The 22,719-nt window shown below is 51.0% G+C and overlaps 1 protein-coding gene across 1 annotated transcript in view; it reads left to right on the top strand.

Annotated features, from left to right (window-relative positions):
- Positions 1–961: 961 nt before the first annotated feature.
- The window catches only part of LOC138752955 (rootletin-like), a 222,958-nt gene continuing 201,200 nt past the window's right edge, over positions 962–22,719 (top strand). Inside the window, exons 1-7 of the mRNA XM_069915555.1 lie at positions 962–1,068; positions 1,517–1,787; positions 2,656–2,867; positions 3,379–3,538; positions 4,513–4,671; positions 5,042–5,393; positions 6,991–7,130. Coding sequence (XP_069771656.1) covers positions 962–1,068; positions 1,517–1,787; positions 2,656–2,867; positions 3,379–3,538; positions 4,513–4,671; positions 5,042–5,393; positions 6,991–7,130 — 1,401 coding nt within the window. The remainder of the gene's footprint in view (positions 1,069–1,516; positions 1,788–2,655; positions 2,868–3,378; positions 3,539–4,512; positions 4,672–5,041; positions 5,394–6,990; positions 7,131–22,719) is intronic.

Genomic DNA, 22,719 nt, shown 5'->3' with positions numbered 1-22,719 from the left:
GGAAGGGGTGCAGAGTGAAGGGGTATAGAGTGAGGGGAGAGCGAAATAGAGTGAAGTGGAAGGGGTGTAGAGTGAGGGGGAGGGGAGTAAGGTGACAGGGAAGGGGTGTAGAGTGAGGGGAAGGGGTGTTGAGTGAGGGGGAAGGGGTATAGAGTGAGGGGAGAGCGAAATAGAGTGAAGTGGAAGGGGTGTAGAGTGAGGAGGGAGGGGTGTAGAGTGAGGAGGAAGGGGTGTAGAGTGAGGAGAAGGAGTGTTGAGTGAGGGGGAAGGGGTATAGAGTGAGGAGGAAGGGATGTAGAGTGAGGGGAAGGGGTGTAGAGTGAAGTGGAAGGGGTATAGAGTGAGGGGATATCGAGTGAAGGGAAGTGGTGTAGAGTGAGGGGGAAGGGGTATAGAGTGAGGGGAGAGTGAAATAGAGTGAAGTGGAAGGGGTGTAGAGTGAGGAGGGAGGGGTGTAGAGTGAGGAGAAGGAGTGTTGAGTGAGGGGGAAGGGGTATAGAGTGAGGAGAGGGTGTAGAGTGAGGGGAAGGAGACAGAGTGAAGTGGAAGTGGTGTAGAATGAGGGGGAAGGGGTGTAGAGTGAAGGGAAAGGCTCCTTTCGCACTAACCTTGGATTTCTCCCCCTTTACACCCCCCTTCTTCCACCCACCCCCCCCCCCCCCAATTTCCCCGGACAGGCCCTGTCGGAGTTGGGCCGAGTGAATGCGCGGACCCTCGAGGAGCTCTCTGTCAGCCGGAGAGAGGTGGCCGCTCTAGAAGAGGCCATCCGGAGGGTTGAGCAGGAGAGGAAACGACTTGCAGGTGAGTCCCCGGCCAGGGTGCGGGGGGTGGTTGGGGGGAGGGGTGGAAGAGGGGAGGGGGAGGGAAGGAATGTGAAAGGGAGAGAGAGGGGGAAGGGAGCAGAGGAGGGAGGGTTTGTGGAAGGGAGAGAGAGAAAGAGGAGGGGACTGAGAGAATGAGGATGGGAGGGGAGAGGGAGTGTGAAAGAGGGAAGGAAGGATTGATGATGCGAGGGAGTGAGAGAAGGAGGGATGGTGAGAGGAGGAAAGAGGTGAAGAGTGAGGTGGTGTAGAGTGAGGGGAGGAGGGGTGTAGAGTGAAGGGGATGGGGTGTAGAGTGAGGGGAGGGGAGTAGAATAACGGGGAGGGGTGTAGTGAGGGGGAAGGGGTGTAGAGTGACGGGGAAGGGGTGTTGAGTGAGGGGAGAGGGAAGTAGAGTGAAGTGGTAGGGGTGTAGAGTGAGGGAGAGGGGTGTGGAGTGAGGGGAAGGGGAAAGGGAGGGATGGTGAGAGGAGGAAAGAGGGAGATTGGAAGAAAGGCAAGGAGGGATTGAGGGAGCAAGGGGAGGGAGAGGAGGAGAAAGGGGGTGGAGGGTGTCTGGCAGGTCTGAGAGAGGGGGATGGGCAGGGGAAGGAGGAGAGGGTGAGAAGGGGAGAGGGAGTGTGGAAGAGGCAGAGGGAGGGAAGGAGGGAAAGGATTAAGGGGAGGGGGAAAGACTGAAGGAGGGAATGATTGAGATACTCTCCCCCTCCTCCCTCTCCCCCCCTCCCTCTCCCCCCCTCCCTCTCCCCCACTTCTCTCTGCCCCTCTCCCCATCTCTCCTCTCTCTCTTTCCCTCCTCTCCCTCCCTCTCTCCCTCCCCAGGAAACCATTACCAGCCTCTCTACGACCCTGGACCAGACCCGGGCCGATCTCGCCCAGTTGGAGGATGCTCGGTCGAGGGCCGAGGGGGAGCTGAGGGAGGAGAGGAACCGGTTGGAGGTTGAGCGGGGGAAGGAGATAACATGGGTGAGAGACCTTCCTCTCCCGCCCCAGCAGGTCTAGGGATAGGCCCACGGCTTGGCCCGAGGCCTGGCCATCGGACCAAGCCTACCTGAGTAGGCCGCCCTGCCCTTTCTCCCCTGCTCTGACCCTTGCATTGGACCAGACCTGCCTGACCCCGGCCCGACCTGTCGACCTAGGCCGCCACAACCTTCTGATCCTTGACCTGAGGCTCCGAGCAAAATGGGGGCCTACTCACCTGAAGCGCAGTCAGGCCTGTCAAGTCTTTGACCCATGACCTTCCACCTTGCGTGATTTGACCTGGACCGGGCCTATCTTAGGCCCCAAAAGAGGGGCCGCATGGTCCTTTGACACTTGCACTGACCCCCTCTGAGCGAGACGGGGCCGTTAGGGTAGTCTATTGATCTAGGCCGCGCGACCTTTACCCCTGGCCCTGACCCCATGCCCTCAAGCAGGATGGAGTCGACCTGACCTGCATCCCAAGTGAAACCTGTGGGGCTAGGCCACATGACCCACTTGACATGGACTGGCCCTGCCTCAGACCTCAGTTGAAGCCTATCAAGCTTGGCCACAAGACTGTTTGAGCCCTGACCTTCTCCCCGAGCGAGACGGGGCCTATTTATCCGAGGCCCCTAGTGAATCCTGTCGAGTTAGGCTGCACCACTCTTTAACCCTTGACATGACCCTCTTGACCTGGACTGGGCCTATCTTAGGCCCCAAGAGAAACCTATCGAACTAGGCCACACGGCTCTTTCAGGCCTGTTCTTTCTCTCCAAGCAAGACAGGGCCTATTTACCCAAAGCCCCAAGTGAAGTCTGTCGAACTAGGCTGGATGAACCTTTGACCCTTCCTCCTGACCTCCCTATCCCCGCAGGCAGAAGAGCTGGAGGCCCGTGTGGCAGCGGCAGAAGAGGGCCGGCGGGAAGCCTGGCGGGAGATGCGGGCTGCGGCGGACGAGGCCCAAGCCCTGCGTCGGGCCCTGGGGGAGGCTCGCGGCCAGCGGGATGAGGCAGAGGGCGAGGGGCGTCGGGCGGCCGAGGAAGCCTGGTGGGAGGCCCGGCGGGGGCTGGAGGCCGAGAAGGTCAGGTAGGCTTCGTGACCCCCTGTGACACCCCCCTACCCCCCCGATCTCTGTCCCCTGACCCATCAGAACCCCTCTCTCTGGACCTTGACCTCAGGCCCCACGACCCCCTAACCCTTTTGTCCCTGGACACCCGACCCACCCCTAGCCTTCCCCCTCTCCGAACTTTGACCTCCGATCCCTTGGACACTCTGGCCCTTGACTATCAACCTCCTGAGTAGACCACCCTCTTGTCCTGATGACCCCTGAAACTGCCCTCTGACATTGGACACTTATTTCCGCTCTCTCTCCCTCTCTCTCCCTCTCTCTCTCCCCCCTCTCTCCCCCTCTCTCTCCCCCTCTCTCTCCCCCTCTTTACCCCTGCTCTCCCCTCTCTGTCTCTCCCCCTGACTCTCTCTCTCTCCCTCCTCTATCTACCCCCTCTCTCTGTCCCCCTCCCCTCGCTCTTCCCCCTCTCTCTTTCTCCTCCTCTCTCCCCGCTCTGTCTCGTCCTCCCTCCCCCCCACTCCCCTGCAGCCTCCAACTCCAACTCGAGGAGACCCAGGCTCGATCCCTCCTCGTGCAGGAGACGAATGCATCACTGAAGGACGAGGCAGAGGGTCTGAGGAGGAGCCTGCGGGAGGTGGAGAGGGAGAGGCTCGAGGGACGCCGGGAGATGCAGGAACTCCGCAGGAAGGTAGGGGGTGCAAAGCAAGGAAGTGGGACACGGTGTGGGGGGGGGTGGCAGAGACGGACGTATCTTGGGGGACAAGGGTCATAAACAGCAGGGGAGCATCAGAGACGGATGTATCTTGGGGGACGAGGGTCGGACACAGCGGGGGAGTGTCAGAGATGGACAGATCCTGGGGTACGAGGGTCGGACACGGCGATGAAGTGTCAGAGATGGATGGATCTCGGGGTACAAGGGTCAGAGTTGGCAGGGAGCATCAGAGATCGCTCTGGGACAGCAGGGAGTGTCAAAGATGAACGGATTTCGGGGTATAAGGGTCGGACACAATATGGAGTGTCAGAGATGAATGGATCTCGGGGTTTTGAAAATCGGACACAATGGAGAGTGGCAGAGATGGACAGATCTTGGGGTACGATGGTCAGACACAATGCGGAGTGTCAAGCAAGGAAGTGGGACATGGCGTGGTGGGGTGGCAGAGATGGGCGGATCAGGGGACAAAGGTCGTAAACAGGGGAGCATCAGAGATGGATGGATCTTGGTGTATGAGGGTCGGAGACGCTGTGGAAAAGCAGATGGACAGATCTCGGGGTACAAGGGTCCAATACAGCAGCAAGCATCAGAGATGGATGGATCTCAGGTTATGAGGGTTCGACATGGTGGGGAGTGTCTGAAATGGACCAATCTCAGATAACGAGGGTCGGACAAAATGGGAAATGGCAGAGACGGATAGATCTTGGAGTACGAGGGTCAGAGACGGCAGGGAGTGGCAGAGACTGACAAATCTCAGGGTACAATGGTTAGAGTCGGTGGGGAGTGTCAGAGATTAACGTATCTCATGGGACGAGGGTCGGACACAATGGGGAGTGACAGAGATCTTGGGGTACGATAATCGGACACAGCAGAGAGCGTCAGACACGGACGGATCTCGGAGTAGGTGGGACAGATTGAACGAGCTCTCTCCTCTCTCTCCCCCACCCCAGTTGAAGATGTTGGAGGCTGACCTCTCCCGTAGTACGCAGGACCTCGAGGCACAGCGAGCCTCGGCCGTGCGGAGGGACCAAGAGGCCCTCAGGGAACTGGGACTACTCCGCACCAAGGTTGCGCAGGTGACGGAAGAGAACGAGGTTTCTCTCCTACAGGTGAGTGAGGCCCATTCATCTCTCCCACTCCCCCTCTACTGCTCTCCCCTTCTCTCCCTCCCTATGGATCAAGACCCACCCTCCAAATCCTGGTCTCCCGATCCCACCATGGGAGGGACCCACTCCCGGATTCGAACCATGTTGGACGTGGGCAATCGTGCTCCCACCTTCCCTCTCCCCTCTCTCTCATTCTCCCTCTCTCCCGCCCACTCTCTCCCCCTCACTCTCCCCCCTCTCCCCCTTTGTCTCCCACTCTCTCTCCTCTTTCTCTTTCCCCTCTCTCTCTCCCTCCCCCTCCCTCCTTCCCTCTCTCTCCCCCCCTCTCAACCACCCCCTGCCTGATCTAACTCTCTCACCCCACACCCTGCAGGCCAGGGAGGGAGAAAGAAGGGCTGTTGAGGCCCAGGGCGACGTCCGGGTGCAACTGGAGGATCTGAGGTCGGAACTGGAGCAGTTGCGGGGCCTGGAGAAGGCCCGGTCGGATGAAGCAAGCCAACTAGGCCTCAGGCTGGAGTGTCTCTCCCAGACGGAGGCCAAACTGCGGCTGGAGCTCAGCGCGGCCCTGGGGCGGGCCCAGGCCTTGTCCCACGGTCTGGCAAAGGTCGACACTGAAGCCAAGAAGACTCGCTCGAGGCTCGGAGACCTACTGTCCACGCTCAGGCAGAGCCTGGGCCTACCGGCGGGCCTGAATCCTGAGGCCCGGAGATCCGAATCTGACGGAGGTGAGAGCTCATTTTCACCATGTTAGTCTACATCCTCCTGCAATATCTTCGTTCCCCACCGTGTCAGTCCCTGTACCCCATGCTCTCTCCGTTCCCCACCGTTCGCTGTGTCGGTACACGAACCCTGAGGTCTCTCCGTTCATTGCCATTCACCATGTCAGTCCCCAAATCCCGAGGTCTCTCCTTTCTCCACCGTTCACCGTGTCGGTCCCCGTACCCCAAGGTCTCCCCATTCCCCACCGTTCACCATGTTGGTTCCCGTACCCCGAGGTCTCTCCGTTCACCGTGTCGGTCCCCGTACCCCGAGGTCTCTCCGTTCCCCTACTTTCACTGTGTCGGTCCCCGTACTCTGAGGTGTCCCTGTTCCCCACTGTTCACTGAGTCAGTCCCTTTAACCCGAGGTCTCTCCGTTCCCCATCTTTCACTGTGTCGGTCCCCGAACCCCGAGTTCTCCCTGTTCCATACCGTTCACCGAGTCATTCCCCTAACCCAAAGGTCTCTCTGTTCCCTGCTGTTCACCGAGTCTATCCCCTTATCCCGAGGTCTCTCCATTCCCCTTCTTTCACTGTGTCGGTCCCTGATCCCCGAGTTCTCCCCGTTCCCTGCCATTCACCATGTCAGTCCCTGTACCCTGAGGTCTCTCCGTTCCCCACCATTCACCGTGTCAGTCTCCGTACCCCGAGGTCTCTCCGTTCTCCACCTTTCACTGTGTCAGTCCCAGTACCCCCGCGGTCTCTCCGTTCTCCACTGTTCACCGTGTCAGTCCCCGTACCCCGAGGTCTCTTCGTTCCCCACTGTTCAATGTGTCAATCCCCACACGCTAAGGTCTCTCCATTCCCCACTGTGTTGGTCCCCATACCCCAAGGTCTCTCCTTTCTCCACCGTTCATCGTGTCGATCCCTGAATCCCAAGGTTTCCCCGTTCCCCACTGTTCACTGTTTCGGTCCCCTTACCCCGAGGACTCTCCATTCTCCGTGTTGGTCTCCGTACCCACGCTCTCTCCTTTCTCCACCGTTCACTGTGTCTGTCGACGTACCCCGAGGTCATTCCCCACCATTCAACGTCATTCCCTGTACCCTGCAGTCTCTCTGATGTTCACTGTTCACCGAGTTGGTCCCTGTACCTCGAGGTCTCTCCGTTCCCCACCTTTCACTGTGTCTGTACCCGTACCCTGAGGTGCCCCCTTTCCCCATTGTTCACCAAGTCTGTCCCCTTATCCCGAGGTCTCTCTGTTCCCCATCTTTCACTGTATCGGTCCCCGAATCCCGAGTTCTCCCTGTTGCCTGCCATTCACCATGTCAGTCCCTGAGGTCTCTCTGTTCCCTGCCATCACCATGTTAGTCCCCGTACGCTGCGGTCTCTCCGTTCTCCACCGTTCATCGAGTCGGTCCCCTAAACCAAAGGTCTCTCTGTTCCCCACCACTCACCATGTCGGTCCCCATACTCCGAGGTCTCTCCGTTCCCCACTGTTCACTGTTTCAGTCACCGTACCCCGAGGACGCTCTGTTCTATGATAGGTTTTACCAACTCTCTCCCCCTTCTCTCTCCCTCTCCTCCATACTCTCTTCTCCCATCCCCCTCTCCCTCCTTCTCTCAGTCTCTACTGGAGAAGACTCTCGGGACGAATCCCTCCTTCAACCCATTGAGGGAGGGGAGGTTGTGGATTTGGAGGTCGAGGCAGTGGAGGCTGCCGTGAGGGGGATTCAGGAGAGGGAGAGCCTACTCCGAAAGGAGAGGGTAGGTGGGGAAAGGGAGCATGGAGAGGCGTAGAGGAGGAGAAGGATCTGAGTGATTGGGAAAGGTCCAACACGCTGGGGACATTATACACTGAAGAGTGACTGGGACGTTGCCCAGACATGTGGGACAGAGTTACAGTGAAAGGTCCAACAAGTTCGGGAATTTATCCCCTGAAAATTTACTTGGATGTTGCCCAGATGTCTGGGACTGTGTTTCTGGGAAGGTTTCAACAGGTTCGGGACTTAATCCCCTGAAGATTTACTAGGATGTGGCCCGGATGTCAGGGACTGAGTTATAGGGAAAGGTCCAACAGGTTCGGGACTTAATCCCCTGAAGATTTGCTGGTACTTTGCACGGACGTCAGGGACTGAGTTACAGGGAAATGTTAAACAGGTTCGGGACATTATCCCCTGAAGATTTACTGGGTCTTTGCCTGGATGTCAGGGACTGAGTTACAGGATAAGGTTTAGCAGGTTCGGGACTTTATCCCCTGAAGATTTACTGGGTCTTTGCCTGCAAGTCAGGGACTGAATTACAGTGAAAGTTCAACAGGTTCTGGACTTTATCCCCTGTAGCTTTACTGGGACGTTGTCTGGACGTCAGGGACTGAGTTACAGGGAAAGGTCCAACAGGATCGGGACTTTATCCCCTGAAGATTTACTAGGATGTGGCCTGGATGTCTGGAACGGAGTTACAGGGAAAGGTCCAACAGGTTCAGGACTTTATCCCCTAAAGACTTAATAGGACATTGCCCGGACGTCAGGGACTGAGTTATAGGAAAAGTTCCAATACATTCAGGACTTTATCCCCTGAAGATTTACTGGGACGTTGCCCCGACATCAGGGATTGAATTACAGGAAAAGAGTCAACAGGGTTGGGTCCTTAACCCCTGAAGATTTACTTGGACGTTGCACGGTCATCAGGGACTGGGTTACAGGGAAAGGTCAAACAAGTTCAGGACTTTATTCCCTGAAGATTTACTGGGATGTTGCCCGTATGTCAGGGAATGTGTTACAGGGAAAGGTCCAACAGGTTCGTGACTTAATTCCCTGAAGATTTGCTAGGATGTGGCCCAGACATCAGGGACTGAGTTATAGGGAAAGGTAGAACAGGTTTGGGACTTAATTCCCTGAGATTTACTGGGTTATGGCCCCGATGTCAGGGATTGAGTTACAGGGAAATTTCCAACAGTTTCGGGACTTTATCACCTGAAGATCTACTGGGACTTTGCCCGGACGTCAGGGACTGAGTTACAGGGAAAGTTCAACAGGTTTGGGAATTTATTCCCTGTAGATTTAATGGGACGTTGTCCAGACATCAGGGACTGAGTACAGGGAAAAGTTCAATTGGGTCGGGACTTTATATCCCCTGAAGGTTTACTGGGATGTTGCCTGGACGTCAGGGACAGAGTTACAGGGAAAGTTCCAACAGTTTCGGGACTTTATCCCATGAATATTTATGGGCATGTTACGTGTACCTCAGTGACTGTGTTCCAGAGAATGTGAGTTACAGGGAAAGGTTCAACAGGTTCGGGACTTAATCCCCTGAAGATTTACTGTGATGTGCCTCGGATGTCAGGGACTGAGTTATAGGGAAAGATCCAACAGGTTTGGGACTTAATCCCCTGAAGATTAACTGGGATGTGGCCCGGACGTCTGGAACGGAGTTACAGGGAAAGGTTTAGCAGATTCGGAACTTTATCCCCTGAAGATTTACTGGGTCTTTGCCTGGACGTCAGGGACTGAATTACAGTGAAAGTTCAACAGGTTTGGGACTTTATCCCCTGTAGCTTTACTGGGATGTTGACCAGACATGTGGGACCAAGTTACAGTGAAAGGTCCAACACGTTCGGGAATTTATCCCCTGAAGATTTACTTGGACTTCTGGGACTGTTTTTCTGGGAAGGTTTCAACTGGTTCGGGACTTTATCTCCTGACAATTTATTAGGACAGTACCCGGGTATCAGGGATAGAGTTACAGGGAACGGTTCGAAAGGTTTGGGCCTTTATCCCCTGTAGTGTTATTGGGATGTTGTCCGGACGTCAGGGAGTAAGTTGCAGGGAAAGGTCCAACACGTTCAGGACTTTATCCCCTAAAGATTTAATTGGACATTGCCCGGACGTCAGGGACTGAGTTACAGGAAAAGTTCCAATACATTCAGGACTTTATCCCATGAAGATTTACTGGGACGTTGCCCCGACATCAGGGACTGAGTTACAGGCAAAGAGTCAACAGTGTCGGGACCTTAATCCCTGAAGATTTACTTGGACGTTGCCCGGTCGTCAGGGACTGGGTTACAGGGAAATGTCCAACAGGGTTGGGACTTTATGCCCAGAAGATTTAATATGACAATGCCCGGACATCAGGGACTGAGTTACAGGGAAAGGTTCAACAGGTTCATGACTTTATTCCCTGAACATTTACTGGTACTTTGCATGGACGTCAGGGACTGAGTTACAGGGAAATGTTAAACAGGTTCGGGACTTTATCCCCTGAAGATTTACTGGGTATTTGCCTGGATGTCATGGTCTGAGTTACAGGGTAAGGTTTAGCAGGTTCGGGACTTTATCCCCTGAAGATTTACTGGGTGTTCGTGTGGACGTCAGGGACTGAATTACAGTGAAAGTTCAACAGGTTTGGGACTTTATCCCCTGTAGCTTTACTGGGATGTTGCCCAGACATGTGGGACCAAGTTACAGTGAAAGGTCAAACACGTTCGGGAATTTATCCCCTGAAGATTTACTTGGACGTTGCCCTGACTTCTGGGACTGTTTTTCTGGGAAGGTTTCAACTGGTTCGGGACTTTATCTCCTGATAATTTATTAGGACAGTGCCCGGAGTTACAGGGAAAGGTTTGAAAGGTTTGGGCCTTTATCCCCTGTAGTGTTATTGGGATGTTGTCCGGACGTCAGGGAGTAAGTTGCAGGGAAATGTCCAACACGTTCAGGACTTTATCCCCTAAAGATTTAATTGGACATTGCCCGGACGTCAGAGACTGAGTTACAGGAAAAGTTCCAAGACATTCAGGACTTTTACCCCTGAAGATTTACTGGGATTTTGCCTGGCCATCAGGGACTGAATTACAGGGAAAGTTTCAATAGGTTTGGGTCTTTATACCCTGAATATTTACTTGGATATTTCCCGTCCATCAGGGAATGGGTTACAGGGAAATGTCCAACAGGGTCGGGCCTTTACTCCCTGAAGATTTACTACGACATTGCCCGACATCAGGGACTGAATTACAGGGAAAGGTTCAACAGGTTCGTGACTTTATCTCCTGAACATTTACTGGTACTTTGCACGGACGTCAGGGACTGAGTTACAGGGAAATGTTCAACAGGTTCGGGACTTTATCCACTGAAGATTTACTGGGTCTTTGCGTGGAAGTCAGGGACTGAGTTACAGGGAACTGTTCAACAGGTTCGGGACTTTATCCCCTGAAGATTTGCTGAGATGTTGCCCAGATGTCTGGGACTGTGTTTCTGGGAAGGTTTCAACAGTTTTGGGACTTAATCCCCTGAAGATTTAGTAGGATGTGGCCCGTATGTGAGGGACTGAGTTATAGGGAAAGGTCCAACAGGTTTGGGACTTAATCCCTTGATATTTACTGGGTTATGGCCCCGACTTCAGGGACTGGGTTACGGGGAAGGTTCAACTGGTTTGGGAATTTATCCCGTGTAGATTTAATGGGACATTGTCCGGACAGCAGGGACTGAGTTACAGGGAAATGTTAAACAGGTTCGGGACATTATCCCCTGAAGATTTAGTGGGTCTTTGCCTGGACGTCAGGGACTGAGTTACAGGGTAATGTTTAGCAGGTTTGGGACTTTATCCCCTGAAGATTTACTGGGTCTTTACCTGGAAGTCAGGGACTGAATTACAGTAAAAATTCAACAGGTTCAGGACTTTATCCCCAGTAGCTTTACTGGGACGTTGTCTGGACGTCAGGGACTGAGTTAGAGGGAGAGGTCCAACAGGGTTGGGACTTTATCCCCTGAAGATTTACTGGGACGTTGCCCGGACGTCAGGCTCTGAGTTACACGGAAAGTTCCAACAGGGTTGGGACTTTATCCCCTGAAGATTTACTAGGATGTGGCGTGGACGTCAGGGACTGAGTAATAGGGTAAGGTTCAACAGGTTCGGGACTTAATCCTCTGAAGATTAACTGGGATGTGACCCGGATGTCTGGGATGGAGTTACAGGGAAAGGTGCAACAGGTTCAGGACCTTTATCAACTGAAGATTTACTGGGATGTTGCCCGGACGTCAGGGACTGAATTACAGGGAAATGTTCAACAGATTCGTGACTTTATCCCCTGAACATTTACTGGTACTTTGCACGGATGTCAGGGACTGAGTTACAGGGAAAGGTCCAATACATTCAGGACTTGATTCCCTGAAGATTTAGTGGGACGTTGCCCAGACGTCAGGGACTGACTTACAGTGAATGGTCCAACAGGTTCGGGACTTTATCCCTTGAAGATTTACTGGGTCTTTGCCTGGAAGTCAGGGACTGAATTACAGTGAAAGTTCAACAGGTTCAGGACTTAATCCCCTAAGATTTACTGGGTTATGGCCCCGACGTCAGGGACTGAGTTACCGGGGGAAGTTCCAACAATTTTGGGATGTTATCACCTGAAGATCTACTGGGACTTTGCCCAGACGTCAGGGACTGAGTTACAGGGAAAGTTGCACAGGTTTGGGAATTTATCCCGTGTAGATTTACGGGGATGTTACATGGACGTCAGCGACTGGGTTGCAAGGAATGTGACAACAGCTTCAGGTCTTTATCAACTGAAGATTTACTGGGAAATTGCCAGGACGTCAGGAACTGAGTTATAGGGAATATTCCAACAATTTTGGGACTTTATTCCATGAAGATTTACCGGGATGTTACTTGGACATCAGCAACTGGGTTCCAGGGAATATGACAACAGCTTCAGGACTTTATCAACTGAACAATTTACTGGGACGTTGCCAGGAGGTCAGGAACTGAGTTACAGGAAATGGTTCAATAGGTTTGGGACTTTATACCCTGAAGATTTACTGGGTCGTTGCCCAGACATGTGGGACCGAGTTACAGTGAAAGGTCCAACACGTTTAGGACTTTATCCCCTGAAGAATTACTGGGATGTTGCCCGTATGTCAGGGAATGAGTTACAGGGAATTGTCCAACAGTTTCGGGACTAAATCCTGTGAAGATTTGCGAGGATGTGGCCCAGACATCAGGGACTGAGTTATAGGGAAAGGTACAACAGGTTTGGGACTTAATCCCCTGAGATTTACTGGGTTATGGCCCCGACGTCAGGGATTGAGTTACAGGGAAAGTTCCAACAATTTCGGGATGTTATCACTTGAAGTTCTACTGGGACTTTGTCCGGACGTCAGGGACTGAGTTAGAGGGAAAGTTCCCCAGGTTTGGGAATTTATCCCGTGTAGATTTACGGGGATGTTACATGGACATCAGCGACAGGGTTCCAGGGAATGTGACAATAGCTTCAGTACTTTATCAACTGAAGATTTACTGGGACTTTGCCAGGATGTCAGGAACTGAGTTACAGGGAAAGTTCCAAGAGTTTCGGGACTTTATGCCATGAAGATTTGCTGGGATGTTACTTGGACATCAGCAACTGGGTTCCAGGGAATATGACAACAGCTTCAGGACTTTATCAACTGAACATTTACTGGGACATTGCCAGGACATCAGGAACTGAGGTACAGGGAATGGTTCAATAGGTTTGGGACTTTATCCCCTGAAGATTTACTGGGACATTGCCCAGACATGTGGGACCGAGTTACATTGAAAGGTCCAACACGTTCAGGACTTTATCCCCTGAAGATTTACTTGGACGTTGCCCAGACATCTGGGACAGTGTTTCTGGGAAGGTTTCAACTGGATTGGGACTTTATCTCCGGACAATTTACTAGGTCAGTGCCCGGATGTCAGGGACTGAGTTACAGGGAAAGGTTCAAAAGGTTCAGGTCTTTATCCCCTGTAGTATTAATCGGACGTTGTCGAGACGTCAGAGACTGAGTTACAGGATAAGGTCCAACACGTTCAGGACTTTATCCCCTGAAGATTAACTGGGATGGTGCCCGGACTGATTTACAGGGGAAGGTTCAGCAGGTTTGGCACTGTATCCTCTGAAGATATAATGTGATGATGCCGGGAAGTCAGTAACTGAGTTACAGGAAAAGCTCCAATACATTCAGGACTATATTCCCTGAAGATTTAGTGGGACATTGCCCAGACGTCAGGGACTGACTTACAGTGAATGGTCTAACGGGTTTGGGATTTTATCTCCTGAAGATTTCTAGGATGTTACCTGGTCCTCAGGGATTGGGTTACAGGGAAAGTGTCAACAGCTTCAGGACTTTTTCAACTGAAGATTTACTGGGATGTTGCCCGGACGTCAGGGACTGAGTTCCAGGAAAAGGTCCAATACATTCAGGACTATATTCCCTGAAGATTTAGTGGGACGTTGCCCAGATGTCAGGGACTGAATTGCAGTGAATGGTCCAACAGGTTCGGGACTTTATCACCTGAAGATTTCTAGGATGTTACCTGGTCCTCAGGGATTGGGTTACAGGGAAAGTGAAACAGCTTCAGGACTTTGTCAAACGAAGATTTACTGGGATGTTGCCCGGACGTCAGGGACTGAGTTACAGGAAAAGGTCCAATACATTCTGGACTATATTACCTGAAGATTTAGAGGGTCGTTGCCCAGATGTCAGGGACTGACTTACAGTGAATGGTCAAACAGGTTCGGGACTTTATCTCCTGAAGATTTCTAGGATGTTACCTGGTCCTCAGGGATTGGGTTATAGGGAAAGTGACAACAGCTTCAGGACTTTGTCAACTGAAGATTTACTGGGATGTTGCCCGGACGTCAGGGACTAAGTTATAGGGAATGGTTCAATAGTTTCGGGACTTTATCCCCTGAAGATATACTGGGACGTTGCCCAGACGTCTGGGACTGAGTTCCTGGGAAGGTTTCAACAGGTTCGGGACTTTATCTCCTGTAGATTTACTAAGACTTTGCCCGGATGTCAAGGGCTGAGTGACAGGGAAAGGTTCAACAGGTTTGGGAATTTATCCCATGAAGTTTTACTGGGATGTAGCCCAGACGTCAGGGACTGAGTTGCAGGCAAAGATTCAACAAGTTCGGGCTTTATCTCCCAAAAGATTTACCGGGACATTGGCCGGATGTCAGCGCGTTAGTTACAAGGGAAGGTCCAACATGTTCGGGATATTATCCCCTGAAAATTTACTTGGACTTTTCCCAGACGTCTGGGACAGATTTCCTGGGAAAGTTGCAACAGGTTCGGAACTTTATCCCCTGAAAATTTAATAGGACGTTGCCCGGACGTCAAGGACTGAGTTACAGGAAAAGGTCCAATACATTCAGGACTATATTCCCTGAAGATTTAGTGGGACGTTGCCCAGATGTCAGGGATTGACTTACAGTGAATGGTCCAACAGGTTCGGGACTTTATCACCTGAAGATTTCTAGGATGTTATTGGTCCTCAGGGATTGGGTTACAGGGAAAGTGACAACAGCTTCAGGACTTTGTCAAACGAAGATTTACTGGGATGTTGCCCAAACGTCAGGGACTGAGTTACAGGAAAAGGTCCAATACATTCTGGACTATATTCCCTGAAGATTTAGTGGGACGTTGCCCAGATGTCAGGGAGTGACTTACAGTGAATGGTCCAACCGTTTCGGGACTTTATCTCCTGAAGATTTCTAGGATGTTACCTGGTCCTCAGGGATTGGGTTATAGGGAAAGTGACAACAGCTTCAGGACTTCGTCAACTGAAGATTTACTGGGATGTTGCCCGGACGTCAGGGACTGAGTTATAGGGAATGGTTCAATAGTTTCGGGACTTTATCCCCTGAAGATATACTGGGACGTTGCCCAGACGTCTGGGACTGAGTTCCTGGGAAGGTTTCAACAGGTTCGGGACTTTATCTCCTGAAGATTTACTAAGACTTTTCCCGGATGTCAGGGGCTGAGTGACAGGGAAAGGTTCAACAGGTTTGGCAATTTATCCCATGAAGTTTTACTGGGATGTAGCCCAGACGTCAAGGACTGAGTTGCAGGCAAAGATTCAACAAGTTCGGGCTTTATCCCCCAAAAGATTTACCGGGACGTTGGCCGGATGTCAGCGCGTTAGTTACAAGGGAAGTTCCAACATGTTCGGGACATTATCCCCTGAAAATTTACTTGGACTTTGCCCAGACGTCTGGGACAGATTTCCTGGGAAAGTTGCAACAGGTTCGGAACTTTATCCCCTGAAAATTTAATAGGACGTTGCCCGGACGTCAAGGACTGATTACAGGAAAAGGTCCAATACATTCAGGACTATATTCCTTGAAGATTTAGTGGGATGTTGACCCGACATCAGGTACTGAGTTACAGGCAAAGAGTCAACAGTGTCGGGACTTTCACCCCTGATGATTGACTGGGATTTCGCCCGGCCATCAGGGACTGATTTACAGGGAAATGTTCAATAGGTTCGGGAATTTATCCCCTGAATATTTACTTGGACGTTTCCTGGTCGTCAGGGACTGGGTGACAGGCAAATGTCCAACAGGGTCGAGACTTTACCCCCTGAAGATTTCATAGGACATTGCCCTGACATCAGGGAGTGAGTTACAGGGAAAATTTCAACACGTTCAGGACTTTTTCCCCTGAAGATTTAATAGGACATTGCCCGGATGTCAGGGACTGAGTTACAGCAAAAGGTCCAATACATTCAGGACTTTATTCCCTGAAGATTTACTGGGATGTTGCCCCGACTTCAGGGACTGAGTTACAGGCAAAGAGTCAACAGGGTCGGGTCGTTAACCCCTGAAGTTTTACTTGGACGTTGCCTGGTCATCAGGGACTGGGTTACAGGGAAATGTCCAACACGGTCGGGACTATCCCCTGAAGATTTAATAGGACATTGCCCGGACGTCAGGGACTGAGTTACAGGGAAAGGTCTAGCATGTTCAGGACTTTATCCCCTGAAGATTTATGAGGATGTGGCCCAGATATCAGGGACTGAGTTATAGGGAAATGTACAACAGGTTCGGGACAATCCCATGAGATTTACTGGGTTATGGCCCCGACGTCAGGGACTGAGTTACCGGGGGAAGTTCCAACAATTTCGGGATGTTATCACCTGAAGATCTACTGGGACTTTGCCTGGACGTCAGGGACTGAGTTACAGGGAAAGTTCCCCAGGTTTGGGAATTTATCCCGTGTAGATTTACGGGGATGTTACATGGACATCAGCAACTGGGTTCCAGGGAATGTGACAACAGCTTCAGGACTTTATCAAATGAAGATTTACTGGGACGTTGCCAGGACGTCAGGAACTGAGTTACAGGGAATGGTTCAATAGGTTTGGGATTTTATCCCCTGAAGATTTACTGGGACGTTGCCCAGACGTGTGGGACCGAGTTACAGTGAAAGGTCCAACACGTTCAGGACTTTCACCCCTGAAGATTTACTGGGATTTCGCCTGGCTGTCAGGGACTGAATTACAGGGAAATGTTCAATAGGTTCGGGACTTTATCCCCTGAATATGTACTTGGACTTTTCCCGGTCGTCAGGGACTGGGTGACAGGCAAATGTCCAACAGGGTCGAGATTTTACCCCCTGAAGATTTCATAGGACATTGCCCGGACGTCAGGGACTGAGTTACAGGAAAGGGTCCAATACATTCAGGACTTTATTCCCTGAAGATTTACTGCGATGTTCCCCTGACTTCAGGGACTGAGTTACAGGCAAAGAGTCAACAGGGTTGGGTCGTTAACCCCTGAAGATTTACTTGGATGTTTCCTGGTCGTCAGGGACTCCTTCTTTGGCTTGGCTTCGTGGACAAAGATTTATGGAGGGGTAAATGTCTACGTCAGCTGCAGGCTCTTTTGTGGCTGACAAGTCCGATGCGGGACAGGCAGACACGGTTGCAGGGGAAAATTGGTTGGTTGGGGTTGGATGTTGGGTTATTCATCATTTGTCTTTTGTCAGTGAGGTGGGCTCTGCGGTCTTCTTCAAAGGAGGTTGCTGCCCGCCGAACTGTGAGCCGCCAAGATGCACGGTTTGAGGCGATATCAGCCCACTGGCGGTGGTCAATGTGGCAGGCACCAAGAGATTTCTTTAGGCGGTCCTTGTACCTCTTCTTTGGTGCACCTCTGACACGATGGCCAGTGGAGAGCTCGCCATATAACACGATCTTGGGGAGGCGATGGTCCTCCATTCTGGAGACGTGACCTACCCAGCGCAGTTGGATCTTCAACAGCATGGATTCGATGCTGTCGGCCTCTGCCATGTCGAGTACTTCGATGTTAGGGATGAAGTCGCTCCAATGAATGTTGAGGATGGAGTGGAGACAACGCTGGTGGAAGCGTTCTAGGAGCCGTAGGTGATGCCGGTCGAGGACCCATGATTCGGAGCCGAACAGGAGCATGGGTATGACAACGGCTCTGTATACACTTATCCTTGTGCGTTTTTTCAGTTGGTTGTTTTTCCAGACTCTTTTGTGTAGTCTTCCAAAGGCGCTATTTGCCTTGGCGAGTCTGTTGTCTATCTCGTTGTCGATCCTTGCATCCGATGAAATGCTGCAGCCGAGATAGGTAAACTGGTTGACCGTTTTGAGTTTTGTGTGCCCGATGGAGATGTTGGGGGGCTGGTAGTCATGGTGGGGAGCTGGCTGATGGAGGACCTCAGTTTTGTTCAGGCTGACTTCCAGGCCAAACATTTTGGCAGTTTCCGCAAAACAGTACGTCAAGCACTGAAGAGCTGGCTCTGAATGGGCAACTAAAGCGGCATCGTCTGCAAAGAGTAGTTCACGGACAAGTTGCTCTTGTGTCTTGGTGTGAGCTTTCAGGCACCTCAGATTGAAGAGACTGCCATCCGTGCGGTACCGGATGTAAACAGCGTCTTCATTGTTGAGGGCTTTCATGGCTTGGTTCAGCATCATGCTGAAGAATATTGAAAAGAGGGTTGGTGCGAGAACGCAGCCTTGCTTCACGCCATTGTTTATGGAGAAGGGTTCATAGAGCTTATTGCTGTATCTGACCCGACCTTGTTTGTTTTCGTGCAGTTGGATAACCACGTTGAGGTGGCGAGAAATCAGACTGCTCAAACTACAGGGGAATCATGCTGCTCTCCATTGCAGGCAAAATCTTCGTTAGGATTCTCCTAAATAGAATAATACCTAGTGTCGCCGAGAATGTTCTCCCAGATTAACAGTGCGACTTTCGCGCAAACAGAGGAACTACTGACATGGTCCTTACCCTCAGACAGCTCCAAGAAAAGTGCAGAGAACAAAACAAAGGACTCTACATCACCTTTGTTGACCTCACCAAAGCCTTCAACACCGTGAGCAGGAAAGGGCTTTGGTAAATACTAGAGCGCCTCGGATGCCCCCCAAAGTTCCTCAACATGGTTATCCAACTGCACGAAGTTCCTCAATGTCAGGGACTGGGTGACAGGCAAATGTTCAACAGGGTCGAGATTTTCCCCCCTGAAGATTTAATAGGACATTGCTCGGACGTCAAGGACTGAGTTACAGGAAAAGGTCCAATCCATTCAGGACTTTATTCCCTGAAGATTTACTGGGACGTTGCCCAGACATGTGGGACCGTGTTACAGTGAAAAGTCCAACATGTTGAGGACTTTATTCCCTGAAGATTTACTTGGACGTTGCCCAGACATCTGGGACAGTGTTTCTGGGAAGGTTTCAACTGGTTTGGGATTTTATCTCCTGACAATTTACTACAACAGTGCCCGGACGTCAGGGACTATGTTACAGGGAAAGGTTCAAAAGGTTCAGATCTTTATCCCCTGTAGTGTTAATGGGACATTGTCCAGACGTCAGGGACTGAGTTACAGTGAATGCTCCAACAGGTTCAGGACTTAATCACCTGAAGATTTCTAGGATGTTACCTGGTCCTCAGGGATTGGATTACAGGGAAAGTGACAATAGCTTCAGGACTTTTTCAACTGAAGATTTACTGGGATGTTGCCCGGACGTCAGGGACTGAGTTATAGGGAATGGTTCAATAGTTTCGGGACTTTATCCCCAGAACATATACTGGGACGTTACCCAGACATCTGGGACTGAGTTCCTGGGAAGGTTTCAACAGGTTCGGGACTTTATCTCCTGAGGATTTACTAGAATTTTGCCGGGACGTCAGGGGCTGAGTGACAGGGAAAGCTACAACAGGTTTGGGATTTTATCACCTGAAGATTTACTGGGATGTTATTTGGACATCTGCGACTGGTTTCCAGGGAATATGACAAAAGCTTCAGGACTTTATCAACTGAAGATTTACTGGGATGTTGCCAGGACGTCAGGAACTGAGTAACAGGGAATGGTTCAATAGGTTTGGGACTTTATCCCCTGAAGATTTACTGGGATGTTGCCCAGACATGTGGGACCAAGTTACAGTGAAAGGTCCAACTCGTTCAAGACTTTATCCCGTGAAGTTTAACTGGGATGGTGCCTGGACGTCAGGGACTGAGTTACAGGGGAAGGTTGAGCAGGTTTGGCACTTTATCCTCTGAAGATATAATGGGATGATGCCCGGAAGTCACTGACTGAGTTACAGCGTAAGGTTTAACAGGTTCGGGACTTTAACCCCTGAAGATTTACTAGGATGTGGTCCACATATCAGGGACTGAGTTACAAGGGAAGGCCCAACATGTTCGGGACATTATCCCCTGAAAATTTACTTGGACGTTGCCCGGTCGTCAGGGACTGGGTTACAGTGAAATGTCCAACAGGGTCGGGACTATCACCTGAAGATTTAATATGACATTGCCCGGACGTCAGGGACTGAGTTACAGGGAAAGGTCCAACACATTCAGGACTTTATCCCCTGAAGATTTGCGAGGATGTGGCAAAGATATCGGGGACGGAGTTACAGGGAAAGGCACAACAGATTCGGGACTTAATCCCCTGTTATTTACTGGGTTATGGCCCCGACGTCAGGGACTGAGTTACAGGGAAAGTTCAACAGGTTTGGGAATTTATCCCGTGTAGATTTAATGGACGTTATCCGGACATCAGGGACTGAGTTACGTGGAAAGTTCAACAGGTTTGGGAATTTATCCCGTGTAGATTTAATGGGACGTTGTCCGGACATCAGGGACTGAGTTACAGGGAAAGGTTCAATAGGGTCGGGACTTTATCCCCTGCAGATTTACTGGGATGTTGCCCGGACGTCAGGGACTGAGTTACAGGGAAAGGTGCAACACATTCAGGACTTTATCCCCTGAAGGTTTGCGAGGATTTGGCCCAGACATCAGGGACTGAGTTATAGGGAAAGGTACAACAGGTTCACGACTTAATCCCCTGATATTTACAGGGTTATGGCCCCGATGTCAGGGACTGAGTTACAGGGAAAGTTCAACAGGTTTGGGAATTTATCCCATGTAGATTTAATGGGACGTTGTCCGGACATCAGGGATTGAGTTACAGGGAAAGTTCAACAGGTTTGGGAATTTATCCCGTGTAGATTTAATGGGACGTTGTCCGGACATCAGGGACTGAGTTACAGGGAAAGGTTCAATAGGGTCGGGACTTTATCCCCTGAAGGTTTACTGGGATGTTGCGTGGACGTCAGGGATAGAGTTACAGAGAAAGTTCCAAGTGTTTCAGGACTTTATCTCATGAAGATTTACGGGGATGTTACGTGGACATCAGCGACTGGGATCCAAGGAATTTGACAACAGCTTTAGGATTTATCAACTGAAGATTTACTGGAACATTGCCAGGACGTCAGGAACTGAGTTACAGGGAATGGTTCAATAGGTTTGGGACTTTATCCCCTGAAGATTTACTGGGACGTTGCCCAGACATGTGGGACCGAGTTACAGTGAAAGGACCAACACGTTCAGGACTTTATCCCCTGAAGATTTACTGGGATGTTGACCCGACATCAGGGACTGAGTTACAGGCAAAGAGTCAACAGGGTCGGGACTTTCACCCCTGAAAATTTACTGGGATTTCGCCTGACCGTCAGCGACTGAATTACAGGGAAATGTTCAATAGGTTTGGGACTTTATGCCCTGAATATTTACTTGGACGTTTCCCGGTCGTCAGGGACTGGGTGACAGGCAAATGTCCAACAGGGTCGAGATTTACCCCCCTGAAGATTTAATAGGACATTACCCCGAAGTCAGGGAGTGATTTGTAGGGAAAATTTCAACACGTTCAGGACTTTATCCCCTGAAGATTTAATAGGACGTTGCCCGGACGTCAGGGACTGAGTTACATGGAAAGGTCCAACACATTCAGGACTTTATCCCCTGAAGATTTGCGAGGATGTAGCCGAGACATCAGGGGCTGAGTTATAGGGAAAACTACAACAGGTTCGGGACTTAATCCCCTGATATTTACAGGGTTATGGCCCCGACGTAAGGGACTGAGTTACAGGGAAAGTTCAACAGGTTTGGGAATTTATCCCGTGTAGATTTAATGGGACGTTGTCCGGACATCAGGGATTGAGTTACAGGCAAAGTTCAACAGGTTTGGGAATTTATCCCGTGTAGATTTAATGGGACGTTGTCCGGACATCAGGGACTGAGTTACAGGGAAAGGTTCAATAGGGTCGGGACTTTATCCCCTGAAGGTTTACTGGGATGTTGCGTGGACGTCAGGGATAGAGTTACAGAGAAAGTTCCAACTGTTTCAGGACTTTATCTCATGAAGATTTACGGGGATGTTACGTGGACATCAGCGACTGGGATCCAAGGAATTTGACAACAGCTTCAGGATTTATCAACTGAAGATTTACTGGGACATTGCCAGGACGTCAGGAACTGAGTTACAGGGAATGGTTCAATAGGTTTGGGACTTTATCCCCTGAAGATTTACTGGGACGTTGCCCAGACATGTGGGACCGAGTTACAGTGAAAGGTCCAACACGTTCAGGACTTTATCCCTTGAAGATTTACTGGGATGTTGACCCGACATCAGGGACTAAGTTACAGGCAAAGAGTCAACAGGGTCGGGACTTTCACCCCTGAAGATTTACTGGGATTTCGCCTGACCGTCAGCGACTGAATTACAGGGAAATGTTCAATAGGTTCGGTACTTTATGCCCTGAATATTTACTTGGACGTTTCCCGGTCGTCAGGGACTGGGTGACAGGCAAATGTCCAACAGGGTCGAGATTTTCCCCCCTGAAGATTTAATAGGACATTGCCCTGAAGTCAGGGAGTGATTTGGAGGGAAAATTTCAACACGTTCAGGACTTTATCCCCTGAAGATTTAATAGGACATTGCCCGGACGTCAGGGACTGAGTTACATGGAAAGGTCCAACACATTCAGGACTTTATCCCCTGAAGATTTGCGAGGATGTGGCCGAGACATCAGGGACTGAGTTACATGGAAAGTTCAACAGGTTTGGGAATTTATCCCGTGTAGATTTAATGGGACGTTGTCCGGAAATCAGGGACTGAGTTACAGGGAAAGGTTCAATAGGGTCGGGACTTTATCCCCTGCAGATTTACTGGGATGTTGCCCGGACGTCAGGGTCTGAGTTACAGGGAAAGGTGCAACACATTCAGGACTTTATCCCCTGAA

This window comes from Narcine bancroftii, chromosome 2 (genome assembly GCF_036971445.1).
Source record: "Narcine bancroftii isolate sNarBan1 chromosome 2, sNarBan1.hap1, whole genome shotgun sequence".
In the NCBI taxonomy this organism is placed as follows: domain Eukaryota; kingdom Metazoa; phylum Chordata; class Chondrichthyes; order Torpediniformes; family Narcinidae; genus Narcine; species Narcine bancroftii.
This window is presented reverse-complemented; position numbering and strand designations above follow the sequence as displayed.